The sequence below is a fragment of the Leuresthes tenuis genome, unplaced genomic scaffold (genome assembly GCF_036924035.1).
Source record: "Leuresthes tenuis unplaced genomic scaffold, fLeuTen1.0.hap1 SCAF_4, whole genome shotgun sequence".
NCBI lineage: Eukaryota > Metazoa > Chordata > Actinopteri > Atheriniformes > Atherinopsidae > Leuresthes > Leuresthes tenuis.
In genome coordinates this window covers 16,169,768-16,184,739 of record NW_027325358.1, presented here as the reverse complement: position 1 = coordinate 16,184,739, position 14,972 = coordinate 16,169,768, and the positions used below count along the sequence as shown (strand labels likewise).

At 38.2% G+C, this 14,972-nt stretch overlaps 2 protein-coding genes across 2 annotated transcripts; both read right to left on the bottom strand.

Annotated features, from left to right (window-relative positions):
* Positions 1–2,355: 2,355 nt before the first annotated feature.
* On the bottom strand, positions 2,356–3,858 carry LOC140305039 (lecithin retinol acyltransferase). Its single transcript, XM_072383821.1, has 2 exons — positions 3,373–3,858; positions 2,356–2,580 (listed from the first exon to the last, which is right to left on the bottom strand). The coding sequence occupies exons 1-2, from the start codon at positions 3,856–3,858 to the stop codon at positions 2,425–2,427; spliced, it is 642 nt and encodes a 213-aa protein (XP_072239922.1). The 3' UTR covers positions 2,356–2,424.
* Positions 3,859–4,922: 1,064 nt separating this feature from the next.
* lrata (lecithin retinol acyltransferase a) lies at positions 4,923–7,603 on the bottom strand. The gene is made up of 2 exons (XM_072383820.1): positions 7,030–7,603; positions 4,923–5,449 (listed from the first exon to the last, which is right to left on the bottom strand). The coding sequence occupies exons 1-2, from the start codon at positions 7,561–7,563 to the stop codon at positions 5,297–5,299; spliced, it is 687 nt and encodes a 228-aa protein (XP_072239921.1). The 5' UTR covers positions 7,564–7,603; the 3' UTR covers positions 4,923–5,296.
* Between the last annotated feature and the right edge of the window lie 7,369 nt (positions 7,604–14,972).

Below are 14,972 nucleotides of genomic sequence, written 5' to 3'. Positions count from 1 at the left end.
TACTTCTGAAAAGATTGAAAAGATGGTACGTTTTTGTGCTTTTTCAGGCTTTTCTCTCATTTGTACTCTCTCGTTGTTTGGAGACTAGATCAGCAGAATAGCCAGTCACAGGGTACACTGAGCAGCCGTCGTGCATGTAGTGATGTGTGACAGTACAGATGTTGTGTGACTGAGGAAATTGGGATAAATGACATGTCTGATGCAAAAATGGCATGATGTAAAAATCCAATTTAGTATAGTGCTCTCTCAAACTGCCATGAATTCTCTTTTGGTCTGAGTTGTTTCAGATGGTGATAAGGAGCTCTTCTATGGCCTTAGCTTCGCTCTACCATCAGAGTTAGTTCTGACTGATGTCTATTACAGGTAAGACACTGAGTACAGATCATTTATATTTCCCAATCTATTAAATAAGAAACAAAAGAGGAGAACTAACAAGGGATGACAATATTACAAGGTGGCTAGCTTAACTTTCAATTTTTACTGGGATGGAAATGGATGTATATTAATAAAAAGAAAATTAAACTAATAAGAAATAAATTAAATATCTCAGGTCCACTCTGAGGATTGCACGATTATGTTGTGGTCAGCACTGTCATCTTATAGCAACAGGTTTCTGGTTGAAATTCCAGCTAAGGCCTTTCTGTATGACGTTTGCAAGTTTTCCATGTGTGAGCGTCCATGGTGGTTTGTCTCTGTTCAGGATGTACTCCACCTCTTGCCCAATGGCAGCCGGGATGGGCTCCTCTGACCCTGAATTGGGTTAAGTGGGTATAGAAAATGGTTGGATGGATGAGTTCATCCTGTCTACAACAGAGTAAATAAGTCAGAGTAAATAACCTTCTTTGTTTTTGCTTTTGCTTGTTCCTTGTTGTCTCAACCTTTTCTGGTTTACATGCACAAGTTTCCTGCTTATTTTTTCTTTGTGAATTTAGTTATATTCTTAATTTACAATACTACAAAATTTAGTGCCTGTTCCTTGAATTTTTACTTCCGTCTGTTCCCTAATCAAATGAGACACATTTGCTCCTTTTTGTTGCTTTTGGACTCTGTTTTCTGAACTTGCATTTATCTCTACCACCAAGAGTTGTGGATTTCAGACTTCTATCAGTCTCTAGCATCTTGCATCTGAGTCCTACTCGCTTTGATTCATCCCAGCTAAACGTGTCCTGTTATGAGACAGGAGGCAAAAGTTTGCTTTCATGTTATGCTGTCTCGGCATCCTGGATGCATCAGATTTTCTCTTTTTTTTTAAGAGACTGTTTTATCAGGTCATAAAAAAAATGTTTTTTATGACAACACAATAAAATAATCACTATGACGAAATGTTCTTTAGCATTTCCTCATAGTGATTGTTTGCAGAACTGCTTGTATATTAGAAAAAACAGGCATCTCACATGTGAGTTCAGTTCATTGTGATCTTCTAAATAGTTTGCATTCATTTAAAAGTTTATTGTAGTTAATTGTTAATAAGTAATTGTAATATTCCTTTCTCTTCAGTCTTTCTTGCATGATCAGATGCTTTTGACTGTTTCTTCTTTAGCCAGAAGTAATATTAATCTTTCACAACTCAGATTCTTCAAATGATTCATCAAAAAATGGTGCAGAGTGAAACGCTTTGTTGGTTGTTTTCACAAATTGTGTGCAAACGCATCCAAGCAAAGGAAAGAACAGAGCATTGCTCTTGGGACCACAGCGTTGGAATGTCATATTCCCTGCAGTAATGATCAAAACATTTATCTCTACTGAGAGCACTTGTATAGTGTTTTATGTCTGACTTTTATCTGGCAAAAATACAGCAGTGCAGACAATATAAAAGTATCTGATGCGCTTTACAAAGATCACACCAGGAAACAGGTAGAAATACATGTTTAATGTACAGTCAAAAGCAAGTATGCATGATCAATACAATTTGTAATTATTATTCTACAGAAAAAGAAACCTATTGCGCCAACATTGAAGCCACAGCACAATGTGAGTATGGTATCAAACTCTATGAGACATAAAAGTACCACTGGGACACTCCTAAGAGTTTTGGCCATTTACAATACATAAAAAATGCTCATATAGATCCTGTGGTAGTCTTCTTTTTTTTATCTTTATTAGGCTTCATCACAGTCTTCGAGTTCATAATCTGTATTTGACCTGTGACTGAAAAAAATGGATCAATTCTGAAGAACAGAGCATCGTAAACATTAATGATGGAAGACAGGTTGAATTAGAAGTGATGTATGACAGCACCACTTTTAGGAACAGATTCATATCCTGTCATGACAATGAAAAACAAAACAACGGCAGTCAAAACATAAATACAAATCGCACATCTAAACAACACTCTATTAGAGCCTGTATCATATATTTGTCTCCCATTGCCTTTATTCAAAGACCAGTCTTTTTTTTTCTCCTGAGCTGCCTCACCCAGCCAGGTTAGGATGCCATCCAGATGGTGAAGGAGATGAGCAGGGTGAGTATAACTGTCAGCGGCGTCACGCAGCTCAGATACAACATGGTGCACACTCCACACAGTGCAGTCAAGTAGGCGCTCAGTCTGCTGAACACAATCTTCCGTACAGTTGTGCAGAACTGTAATAAAAAAAGAGTGAGACCCAGACAATGACGTGGGTGTAAAGTAACACTAGATGGAGCCGCTCGCCTTGTGAATGAGTGAACCTTGTTTCCCAGTGACAGAAGCAGACACATCAGTGGGTCTGAATCAGAACTTTAATCTATTTTTTTTTTTTTTTTGCTCACACACCTTCATGAGGACCTCAGTGGGTTAACACTGATTTACTCTGAGGATTGCAACTTTGCACATAACACGTGTGCAATTAGACTTTGGCCTTTTGTCATATGCAAAATGTGACCTTTCTGACACCTTTTAATACAAATCTTGTGAAGAATTTAAGTTAATTGTAAAAAATAAAGTGCCACCTTTCAATAGAAAGCCTTGCCAAAAATCATTGTTTAAATGCTAATCATGGAAAGATGATACAACTTTTTTGTTTAGTCTGAATGTAAAACACACCTCATGTGCTGACTCTTTGTAGATAAAGGCAAGTTTTAAAGGGTAACTTCATGTTGGTGCTGTTAAGAAAACACTCAAAAGCCTGTTCTAACTGAGTCCTCTATTCACACTGGTGACAAGAGTTTTCTCTCAAGAGATGCTAATATACTGAGTGATGAGGGACAAAACCTACAATCTAATATGAGCCTCGAACAGTTTGATTTAGTGAAGCTAATTGTCACTCTTGACAGTTGCAGTTTTGTCTTTGTTGCAAAAGGACTCATTAGCCAATGAGGACCAAAAACTATTTCTTGAAGACATATTGTCATGTTAGTATTATTTAAAGACAAACAGTAGTCTAGTCACTCTACCTGGTATGTCTGATAGCTTATGGCCATCCCATATCTGCAGTACATGACGTAGTGTTCACAGTTGTACCACAGTAAACTGTAGGTAACTGATCCCAGGAGTTTCTCAGCCCTTCGTGCCACCTCGTCCTGATCCAAGGGAGGCTGGTTGCACACTTTATCCATGTGATTGATCAGAATTTCTGATCCGTAGGCAAAATCTGCCACTGAGTCCACTCTCACACTAGCCACCTTGGTGATGACCCCAAGCAGTAAGCGGTTGTTTGTTACCATCTTGGCAATGGTAGATTTATCCTGGGTGACTGCAGGCAGGATGTCAGGTATGAGATGAGCCACCCGATTGTCGCCCAAGTAAATACCAAAATGGGTGAATAAAGTCCTGGGCACCTCTAACAAGTCACCGCGCTTATACAGGGACAGGTCATATTTGGAGTCCTCTTCCTCTTTGGAGGCTGCAAAGAAAAAGTTGAGAAGTTGGTAGAGAAACATGATGGCAGCGTGAAGCAAAGAGCCTAAAATCTGAGCATTTTATTCATGCTGGAAATGGGAGGGGTAAAGGTATTTAGCAAGATTAAATACTGGTCAATGTTCACTTTGGTTTTGGGAGAAATAAAGGAGCTTTCTTTAACCACTTTGCAGTGTGGCTGTATTTTGAAACTCAGGCTTTGTTTGCAGTGTATTAAGGTCAAGGATCCTCATTAAGAGAGCTGACTTGGCAACAATTTCAATCCTAATTTAAAAGGTCACAGACATTGAGCCATCATGCCCAAATAACCAGCCTTTGTTCTGCATAGAACGGCCCACAACTGTTTCGATTTACCTCGGTGTTATTCAGCACTTTCTAGAATATTAACAGAAATGCACAAGCAGGACTTCATACTGTCGTCAATTTTTTTTTTTCAGAGATATGACACACACAGTGTATATATTTTTTTGTCAGGGTTATTAAGTAAACAATACGGTCATTGTTTGTCAACTTTCAATCAATATAATGACTTAAACTACTGGGTAGGTTACCATGGGAACAGCTTCACCATTGTCTGCCCCACTAAGATTTCTACTTATACATCTCTTCTAGATGAACTACGTGATGGAATTTACCCGTAAATTACCGTATGCATCATTTTTCTGCATTCTGCTCTGTGAAAAAAAGTCTACGTAAAGCAGCACATCAGATCATATTTTCACACTTTGTTACCTTAAATCTCTGATAGACTGCTTGATAATATCAGTTGGGCTCCAATACTAAATGTTCTGTATATTAATTTTATTGTCTCTTATTATATATGTGAAAGTGATTGAAATGTATGTGCATGCATGCTATAACATATACCTTCAGTGTAACTACACAAAACATCCACATGTTACTGTATCAACACTCCAGGTGCTTTTATGGCTTTTAACCCTAAAACTAAACATTCTTCAGAACATCTCATATTATTAAGGATAATTCAGGGTTCTCGTTCCCCTGATATGTGAATACGTGGAGATGTATGAGGAACCAGAATCACACAAGGCACAAGTAAAAATATGCTTTTTATTATACAATTGACATATTTACAGCTTTAAATCTAGCAAAGACTGCTACTATGGATTAATACACATGAAGACAGTACATACATCAACATAGTGATTTAGTCCCCTGTATACCCACTTTTGTATTAACTCAGACGTTAGTAAAAAGAAATCATTGTGTTCCTATATCAAAGATTTCATGTGTTTTTACTCCCACCCTGGCGAGAAGACGGTAAAAAATGCAAATAACGCAAAACATTCAACATTGTCTGCACAGTACGACTAAAGTGTAGTTGCAAACCACAAGGCACCACATGACAACAGTGCACCATTTGGAGCATATCAGCCACTCTTCTTTGCTGAATTAATGTTCGACTCAGTTTCTACACCCGGATTGTCGTGCTGAGTTCCTTTAACCAGCCATCCACAGAGTGAAGGGTATCAAAACTGTGAGTAACGTAGTTGCAGGGGCCATACCAAAATAGACCATGGAGATAATTCCAAGAAGCCCGGAGATGATGACGCTGCGCTGGTCTCTGATGATTGATTTCAAGCACTCACAGAACTTCAAAGGGGGGAAAAAATGAGAACCTATGGTTTATCAAGATTTTCCACATTATAGAAAGATTCAATATAATAATAGATGAATGTAAATTCTGATGGACAGAAAATGCTTGTTGGAACCATTTCAGGACACTTGAAATATGGATTAAGTCAAAAATAATGCTGTGAACCAGAGATGACGACAGCAATATGTTTCACCACTTTACTGTCATGATGAAATAGCTTTAAGACTGCGTTAGATTTAAATAAGGGGGGGGGGACAATAAAAAGGGCAGCTAAAGAAAATGCAGTTTTGCTGCACGTTTGGTTTCACTGATCTGATTTTCAATCCAATATAATCAAATGTATGTTTGCCCACATGTCAAAAATGTGGAAGTGTCTAAATTAAAGCCTGTAAATTGTGAGATGATAAAGTTTTTCATTACCTGTTGTGTTTTAATACCTACCCTAATAATAATCATAATTTAATACCTACCCTAACTATGTGGTTTTATCTCTAACCCCAACCATATATCTACATTCTCTAAAACAGCCTCAACCAACTGTTAGGGACAGAAAAGTAGAAAAGTTCTCGGAAAATAATGGTTAAGATTGAACTCAAACTTGGTTCCCTTGTGTTACATTCCCAACTGCATGCACCCACCTGTGAATTTATGTGTTTTATAACATCTAATAGCTGTTTCATGTAGTCAAAAAGGTGTGCATAGTCCTTAACATAAGCATGCAAGATTTTGGGAATCTGGGAAACTTTACCAATTCTCAGAATGTGTGACAGTTTGACATCATTCCAAAGATGGGGATTATATGATTTTGTACTAGAGTAATTTTGCAGTTTTCAGGGATTAATTCTGAGACTGTTGTGTTTTGAGATGTGGAACAAGATTCTGATGTGAGACCAGATTTGAAGATAAACTGGGGAAAGGACACCTTTTATGAATAACGTCTCCTAAAGATTTTTTCCCAACTTTTATAGCTTAGATAGAAAGGCTCTGCTATTATCAGAAAAATTCTGCATGTTTCGGTCTAACACAAAACAGATGAGGGTGCACATTCTTAAGGCCATCAACAAATTACATTAACTTAAACTGAGATGTGTCAGAATCTGTGTGGCAGCATCTTGGCTTCATTTCTTAGGTGGAATCCTGATAATCATATAAACCTGTGGGCCTGTCTTGTTGAGCTGCCCAATATGGAAGGATGTCAAAAGTTGTTACATGATCCATTTTCTCAGACAGTGTTTTGTTTTGTTTTGTTTTTTTTCACATTTTCAAATGACTAAATTGTAACTGTGAAACAAAAAAGCTGGATGTAGATATTATCACTGGGTTTCAACCTATGTTTGTCCTCTAAAACAGGCCAGTGATTTTAAAGAACTACAGCAAAACTTCACATTATAAATGTAATTTTTTCCGCCATCCATAAATAGTCTAATAGTGACTGATGATGCAGACATAGCGTCTTCCTCTAAAGGGAAGCATCCCAAAACTGTCTATTATCAAATGATAAGACCTGCAATGGAAGTAGGTTAATGCAATTAATGGCAATTATACACTACTTCAAAAAGAAATGTTGGTACCGTACCTTCTCTGTTTGCTGACTTGTTGCAGATCCGTATCTGCAGTATGTTACAAAGTGCTCACAGTTATTCCACAGCAGACTGTATGGGACTGGTCCGGTTAGTTTCTCTGCTCTCTGGGCGACACAGTCGCTGGGAAACGGCTGCATCTTCATCATCTTATCCATGCGGTTAGCAAGGATGCTGGAGCCATAAGCAAAGTCCTCCAGCGTGTCTACTCGCACTGTGGCACATTTGTAGATGCAGCCGAGGATGAGTCTGTTATTGGTGATGACAGAGCTGATGAGCTTGTTGTTGTTTGTAAGCACGGGTAGGATGTCAGGGATCAGGTGTGCTACTTTATTATCACCTAAATAGATGCCGTAGTGCGTAAAGAGGCTTCTGGGGACCTCCAGTAAGTCTCCCCTCCGGAGAGGCGGATGTGGAGCGCGCTGCACGGGACGCTCGCGCTCCTCACGCTGCAAACAGCTGGACTCAAAGATCTTGAGCTGAAAAATTAGGGAGAACTTCTCCACCAGGAATGTCAACAGCTGCAGCATCGTGACGGTTTTAGTGGCAAATTTCCGAACGTGCCTCAACTTAACGAGCCTTTTATCCTCATTGTAACGAGGAGGGGAATAAGGTCAGATAAAAAAAACAAGAACGTGACTGGCCGCTGATTGGCCCGAGCAAACGCGCAGCCTCTTTCCTTGAGGCGTTTGTTTCCAGCTGCACGTTTTCTGTGGGGCACAGATAAACCTTTTGTTTTTCTACTTTAAATTAGGTAGCATAAATGCAAAATAACAGGAGTACCATTTAAGAAGTTTTAATGAATAGAATCTAAATAATAGAGACAATGTAAACATTGTGTTTTTTTAAATGAAAGTGCTTTGGGCTGCACGTGAATATAGAAATTTAAAGAATGTATGCTGAGTTGTTATTTTTTAAGCTACAGCTTTGGGATCACCAATTATAAAGGCTTTACAAGCTTTCACTAAAGCTAAATTCCTAAAGTCATTTGTTAAGGTCAAGATTTTTTTTTGTTGTTGTTTGTTTATTTAATCTAATCCCTGATTTGCCAACCCGATATATGAACCCTTTATTAAAGTCGATATTGGTATTATGTTCATTTAAAGTGAAATACATGTGAAGTCAGAGTCTGTTTCCAGTGGTCAGCACCTTACACAAATTTCTTTACACAAAGAAAAAGAATCACACAAAGAGATAACGCAGAGTAGCCAAAATGTTTTACATTTGGTTAAAGACACAGTTGTTAAATATATTAGTTGAGAAGGAATTTTATGGAAAGAGTCAGAAAACATCCAAGAAATGCAAAGTAAAAATCGAGACACGCAAAGCTTAAACAAAGACACAGAAATAAGTAGAGTCGAAGAAAAAGAGAGACAAAATAATCATCAAGAGACTTCAGGGCTACAGAGTCATGCAACATTACAACCGTTAAAACACAAAATGACAACATAGTCACTCAAAGACAATAAAGATCATAATAAAGACATAAAACGACCAAAAAGAGGAATTACATTTTTTTTAAATTTCAAAACAACCATCAAAAAGCTCAAAACTACCACATGGACAGACAGAATAGCTCACGAGACAAAAAAAAAGTCCCACTTAGTTTCTAACGCTTATCATGCATTAGACACTGATAATTACCTTTGGACATACCCACTTTTTAAAGTATCCAGTGTATTCTGAACCGAGTCAAACAGCAATGTTTGACCCGGTATATTTGGTGAGTGTATGAGATCAAATTAAATAATCATTAGCATCCCATATCAATGAGGGATTGACTTAGACTTAGGGGGGACATCTTATTCCTAGCTTTATCTGAGGTGAAGCCCACACTTCCTGACTTTGAAAGCTCCTGCATCATAGAATATATTATCATTATCATTATTATTATGATTATATATTGAAGAAACTCATCAATAACTGTTTGTGCCAGCTGTTCATGACGTTCCCAGTGTGTCTACATCTGATTGACACCATCTTTTTGGCTTTTGGGTTGTTTCTTTTGTCCATCTGGACTTTGTTTTCGGTTTCTGGATTTTGTGGATGTTCTCAATCTTAATCAGTTTTACTTTCTTCATCATTTTCAAAGTAGTTTTCCTTTGGGAATTTTAGTTTTTCTTCCAGTACTTGTCTCATATCTGGTCACTGGGTTTACAGTGGGTTTACATCCATCTACTGATTGCAACACCATTTCTCATGTTAGTCATACTCTACTCAACATTTATTTGTATACTACATGGCTTTATTTCCCCCCTGCTACATCCTGGTATCACAGTCACATCACTCTCCCTGCCTTGATTTGTGTTTTGTTTGTTTTTACTTTTATCTTCCAATGTTCATTTGGTTTTACTTACATAACTGGTGCAGCTCTCAAAACTATGCCATATAATGTTAAACCCCTCTGTTACCCCCACTGGTCCTGCAGTGGCAGTTGTGCGTCGTCTTACTTTTCATGCGTCATGCCTGGGAGGCTTCCATGTGGTCACAGCTCTCGTGCTCATGGCTGCTTATTCTTTTGCACTTTATCCTCGAAAGATTGAGTTAAGACACTTATTAATGAAATAAAGCTCTTAGCTGTGTAAACGCTCGTGTTGTCCACCACTTAATGTCAAGGCCCACAGGCTGGCTCATAAAAGAAATCAGTTCTCATCCAGTTTTCTGGACTGCATCTCTGGTCTGCCACCTGCTCACAAGTTTGTTCTTTTAAAGCTGCCTCGAGTCTGATCCAATAGGTCTCTGAGCTGTAGGTGTTTTTTCAAGATTAGAAATGAAAGGTTGAGACTTTCACAATAAAATTAGTTTTTATAGCGTATGGTGAAAGATAAGTTTCTTTTTTTCAACGGCTTACAAAAAGCAGAAATTACTTTCTGCGTTTTGTATGCCATTGCTTTGTAGAATTAAACCACTTGCAGACCATTTGTTTCTGATGGTCTTGCGCTAATTGCAGGCAGGTTGTGAACTCTAGGTGAGCTAGAATGTTGTGTTATAGTATTAATCCTGTGGATACACAGCCCATTACTTGTGTGTACACCCAACAAGTCCTTCATTCATATAGATTTTATGTTTTATTATGACCCATAACAGATTTCTGTAAATCATCATTCCTACAAGAGTCAGGAAAGTATTACAACTCATGTGAACATGTACACATCAGAGCAGACGTCGTTCTTAAGTGTTTAACCAGATGTTCACCAGTGTTTTCACTTGATTATCTTGTATCAACTCATCTTGGTTGAAACCTCTGCTAGGATAGCACTAAAGAGCAACAGATATTATGTACTACTTGCAACAGAAACTGTTGAAACAGAAACTTGAACTGACTGTGGGAAATGACTCTAATTGGCTTCTTATTTTAGGGTTATTGCAGTCACTGCACATGCGTTCACTGTGCCCCCTGCTTTAGCAGTGCTCAGGGTACGTGTCTGATAGAGAGGAGAGGCTGCAAACACAATATTAGATCACCTGATGATGACCACAGAGTGTGAAAGGTCAGACTGTGCTTTTATTCATCATTCATGAATAAAATATTCATTAATCTAATGGGGCCTTATACCCCACTGCACCCCCACTGGCCTTGTAGCCTTGGCCTTGTAGTCAGTCGTTGCCATCATCACCTCAGATCAGATGGAGCTCTACATATCGGCTCAGTCCCAGAACAAAATCAAATGTTGTTAGTTAGCTGGAAAAAAATTAAGTCTAGGCTATTTTCCCGATAATTATCCTCTGTTTTGATTCTTTTTGCACAACAAACCTGAACAGTATCTGTACAGTAGCTTGTAGAGGATTTTATTGGTTACTAATGAGTGTCAGTGGAAAGAATGTAATGAATGATCATCAATCCAGGATTAGTTTTGCCAAAGAGGCCCTGTTTGATGGCCTACACTTTCCCAGATGAACTATATGAAGAGACAAAACAATCTCTTGACAAGATTACCTTAATCCTGTAGACTTTTAGTTACACCCTCATCTTTTAACTTAGAGAGTGCTTTAAGATACACCACTGCTTTTGATCCCGGGTCCTGCTTCAGATAATTTGCTACAGTACCAATGCTGACCTAGATTCTGCAAAATCCTTGCAAAAGGGATAAATTACTGAAATTTGACTTAAACCAGTCGCCTTTTCAGTCTGTGAGAAAGTCAGTCTGACCCATGTAGTGTGTTCTGCTTGGAGGAAGTGGGTCTAATTAATGAGCAGGCTGATATATCACAACATAGCTTGTTATAAGATATGAGTAGCACTAACAAATGATAAGCAAAGAAAGGAATCATACTCTAGTATCATTGTTTATTTAGTGGGCACACCAGCAATGCCAAAATAAACTTAACCTTCAATTAGTGATGTTAATATTAAATGAGTAACTGACTGTCCCTGAACAGAACCTTTAATGTTATTCTTGCTTTTACATTTTTCTTCCCGAATGAAAGCCCTTATGATGGCTGCACATTGTCAAATTTCACTGAATTACATATCGCAGCCCCATATGTAAACCAAAGGACCTCTATTAAAGAAATGCACCAGAAACTGCTTTAAAGCTGCTTGAATGTAAAAACTCAAAAAACATGTTTCTTCTGTTCTTTCTGTTGCAATAGCATTTAGATAAAAAAAAATTGAGTATCGGATTTATTTATTTTTTGTTGTCGTTGGGTTTTTTCAACTCAAATGATATAATCATGAACTCTTTCTAAAGATTTGTATCAGTTAGAATATCACAGTCTCACTCCATACCAATAACATACTGCTGCTCCGTCTGGACCATTGTTTCTGAACCCATTTTCACACATGCACTAGAGTTCTGAAATCTTCGACAGATATTCCAAAGTGGTGGCATGTGAGAGCACAAGTTTCCACACCATCCACTTTACAGAGATTTTCGGTTCCCTTCTGTTTGGTCATTAGCTCAACTGCCACACCTGTTACCTGCTCTATTGTCCTCAGCTGCAACCACTTCCTCATCAGCTCCTCCGGTATTTATGCTCCCTGATCTGTCACAGTTGGATCCTCACTGTTATCACGCCATGGTTTTCTCTGTTGTTGATGTCTGTTACCAGGATGGTCTGCATTTAGGGTTTTGTTTTCTCAAGTTTAGTTTTACAGTGTTCTGGCTAGGCTGCGTTTTTGGATATAGTTTCAATAAAGTTCAAGTTCGGTGTCCATCAGTCTCCAGTCTGCGTCTGCATTTCCTCATCTCTTCCCCACTCACCACAACATATAGGACACATGAGGGGCTGGAGCCTCAGTCTTTACTGTGAAGCAAAAATCAGATAACAATGGTTTTACACTGTAACAGAACTCAGGGCTCCAGGACTGAAGTCCTGCAACAAAACTTGTGTGTGGTGCCCCAGCTGCCATTGGTGCATCTCTGAGCAACTGACATTGAGTTTTATTGCTTGAGTCTCATTGTCACAAGCGTGGTGCAGAGCTCTGAAAACAGGTGGAAGTCAGAAAATTTAGAAAAAAAGAAATGCCAGATATTTTGACTAAACATAGAATGTGCCTATAGTTTACTTAATTTGTTTTGATAATTAGTTACTAACATGATAACATAGACAGTCACAGAGAGATAAAACCGCACAACACAGATCAGAGATGAAGATGACCATTAAGCATAACAGTAAAAATAACACAAAAAGTTCACTTCCTGATAAGGACACAAACAGTATCCAGTATAGTGAAAGGAATTTAAACTTCATAACAAACTACTGATTACAAAAAAAACAGCTGATAGAAATACAGTTCTAGGAAGCTAAACATCACAAAAGCTTCCTGTTTTAGGATGTAGGTGCTTGTGATAACTGAATTCTTTAAGATGTGTGGCTAACAAAGTGGCAGTCTTACTGCATGTTTTAGGGCAGATCACACCACTTTCAGCTGAGTGGACTTACCGTCTGTGGCCGTGAGCTGAACCCTGATGTGGCATTAGAACAAACCTTTGCCCAGGGTCCTGGGAAGATTTACACCATGGCCAAACAGCTCCAGACTTACAGCTAAGGCTGATGGGGGACCCTAACGAGGCTCTTTAGACTTAATTCCTGGTCAGGCAACCTGTGAACTATGAAGACTTTGTTTTTCAGCCTTGAAACTTAAGTTGTTTACCAATTTATGGACATATTTCCACAAGACGTTAACGTTTTCAGGAAAACACTGTACAGTGATTCATTATCGTATTCTGATTCATGGGGTGGAGAATTCAAAGCTTCAGCTGATGCTCTAAAGAAGACTAATACGGTTGTTTGCTTTTCGCTGTAGCTTGTTTCTTTCCATCACAATATTGTACACATAATGTCAAATATTCAAGTGGCATTAGTTGCTGAATACATCATCAACATCCTGGAAATGGTGTCCAGAGAGTCTTCATAGCAGTCAGTGAAGAAAGAGACACTTTCCATCTGGTGTGTCTCCACACAGAGATAAGTTCAGCAAAAGTTCAGCATAGTTTAGGTTCATGGGCCTGGCAGTTCATTTACAGGTCAACAAGGCCTTATATCCATCCTGGGCCTGTTTTTACAACACAATAAAACCAGGTCACATAAGGTAAGATTAATCATCTAATGTCAACATGATGTCTACAGATGAACTGTTATTAAGCTTTAGTCCGCCACATGCTTATTCACTGTTTGATTAGATGTAATAAAAAGAGATGTTTCACCAGGGGCACCTGGAGGAAAAGTTGGGTAATAATCTCTTATCAACTTTGCAGCATACAAAACGTTGGATGGATAAAATAATTGTAATACAGCTATGAATTACATTAACTTGACTGCAAACATTCAGTCAAAATGTTGATCTGGCCGAAGTATGCAGCTATGCTTGTAAAGCCTGCACATAATTGATTATGTAAGTAAGATGTCTATTGATTTAGTGATGCTGACGCGGTCAAATCCAGAGAAGACAAACATTTCTCTTTTGTACGTGGCGTACTTTCAAAAGATGAAGCCTTAGATAAATCTACCATAAGGTAGTGTGAGTCAAAAGCATGGCAGCACAAAGATGGAGGTGAACAAGAGTGAGAAAGGAGGGACCTGGATCTTCTTACTGTTCTGCTAATGTGAAATGGCACATGCAACCTCAACATATTTTTGATGTCATTGAACATGCAGTGGCATTTAAAAGTTTTGGTTTCACAAGTCAAAGTGTGATACTGTAAGAAATCAAGTAAGTTTAAGATGAACTGATTCTCAAAAGGCCTAAAGATTCATGTTTCCTCCGTCCTCATCACAACATGCATTCATGAAATAGAGGTGTGCAAATGAACATCTCAACAAGGCTAATATATTGGATAATATAGTGGATTAATCATGCTTCGGAAATCTGTTTTAGGAACATTTCACTGATAAAAGGAGAATGCATTCAACCAAACACCAACAAATTCTGGAAGCAAAAATGACCAAAAACAAGCTGAGCATGAAAAGAGAATGACTTCTACATCAGCATGATCCATGATGAACTATTACAGGGCTGAAACTGAAGGTTTCTCCATGGTGCCAGTATCCCAACATCACTCAAAATCTTTAGACATCAGGAATCTCTAGATGCCAGCGACAGGAAATGTTTGTGAAAATCCCCAAACATGAACTCAAGACTCTGACCTACATACAGAAAGTTTAACAAAGCTTTCCTACCCAACAAAGGGATTGTTACTAAGTACTGATCGTGCAAGGTGGCCAAAACTACTTTGGGCTGTTTTCAGTTATAGCTCTTCTGAAAGTGAAAAGACAGATAAGTTCTTCAATGACTCATCTATAACTTCATACCTTGGGAATCGGATATCTTTTCCTAAAGCTAATATTCACAGTATTCACAAAATACATTTTTATTGTGTTAGCACAAACTTTTGCATGTTTCTGGCTCTATGCTCCTTAGAAGCTTAATGGTGACTAAAAAAAATATAGTATGTGTTTGATTATTGCATTGTCAGCTGCGAAATGGTTAAAAATG

Coding starts and splice junctions, on each gene's coding strand:
- lrata (XM_072383820.1), bottom strand. CDS start 7,563: ATGCTGCAGCTGTTGACATTCCTGGTGGAGAAGTTCTCCCTAATTTTT. Junction 5,450..7,029: donor CAAGTCAGCAAACAGAGAAG/GTACGGTACCAA, acceptor CCCCCTTTGAAG/TTCTGTGAGTGCTTGAAATC.
- LOC140305039 (XM_072383821.1), bottom strand. CDS start 3,858: ATGTTTCTCTACCAACTTCTCAACTTTTTCTTTGCAGCCTCCAAAGAG. Junction 2,581..3,372: donor TAAGCTATCAGACATACCAG/GTAGAGTGACTA, acceptor TTTTTATTACAG/TTCTGCACAACTGTACGGAA.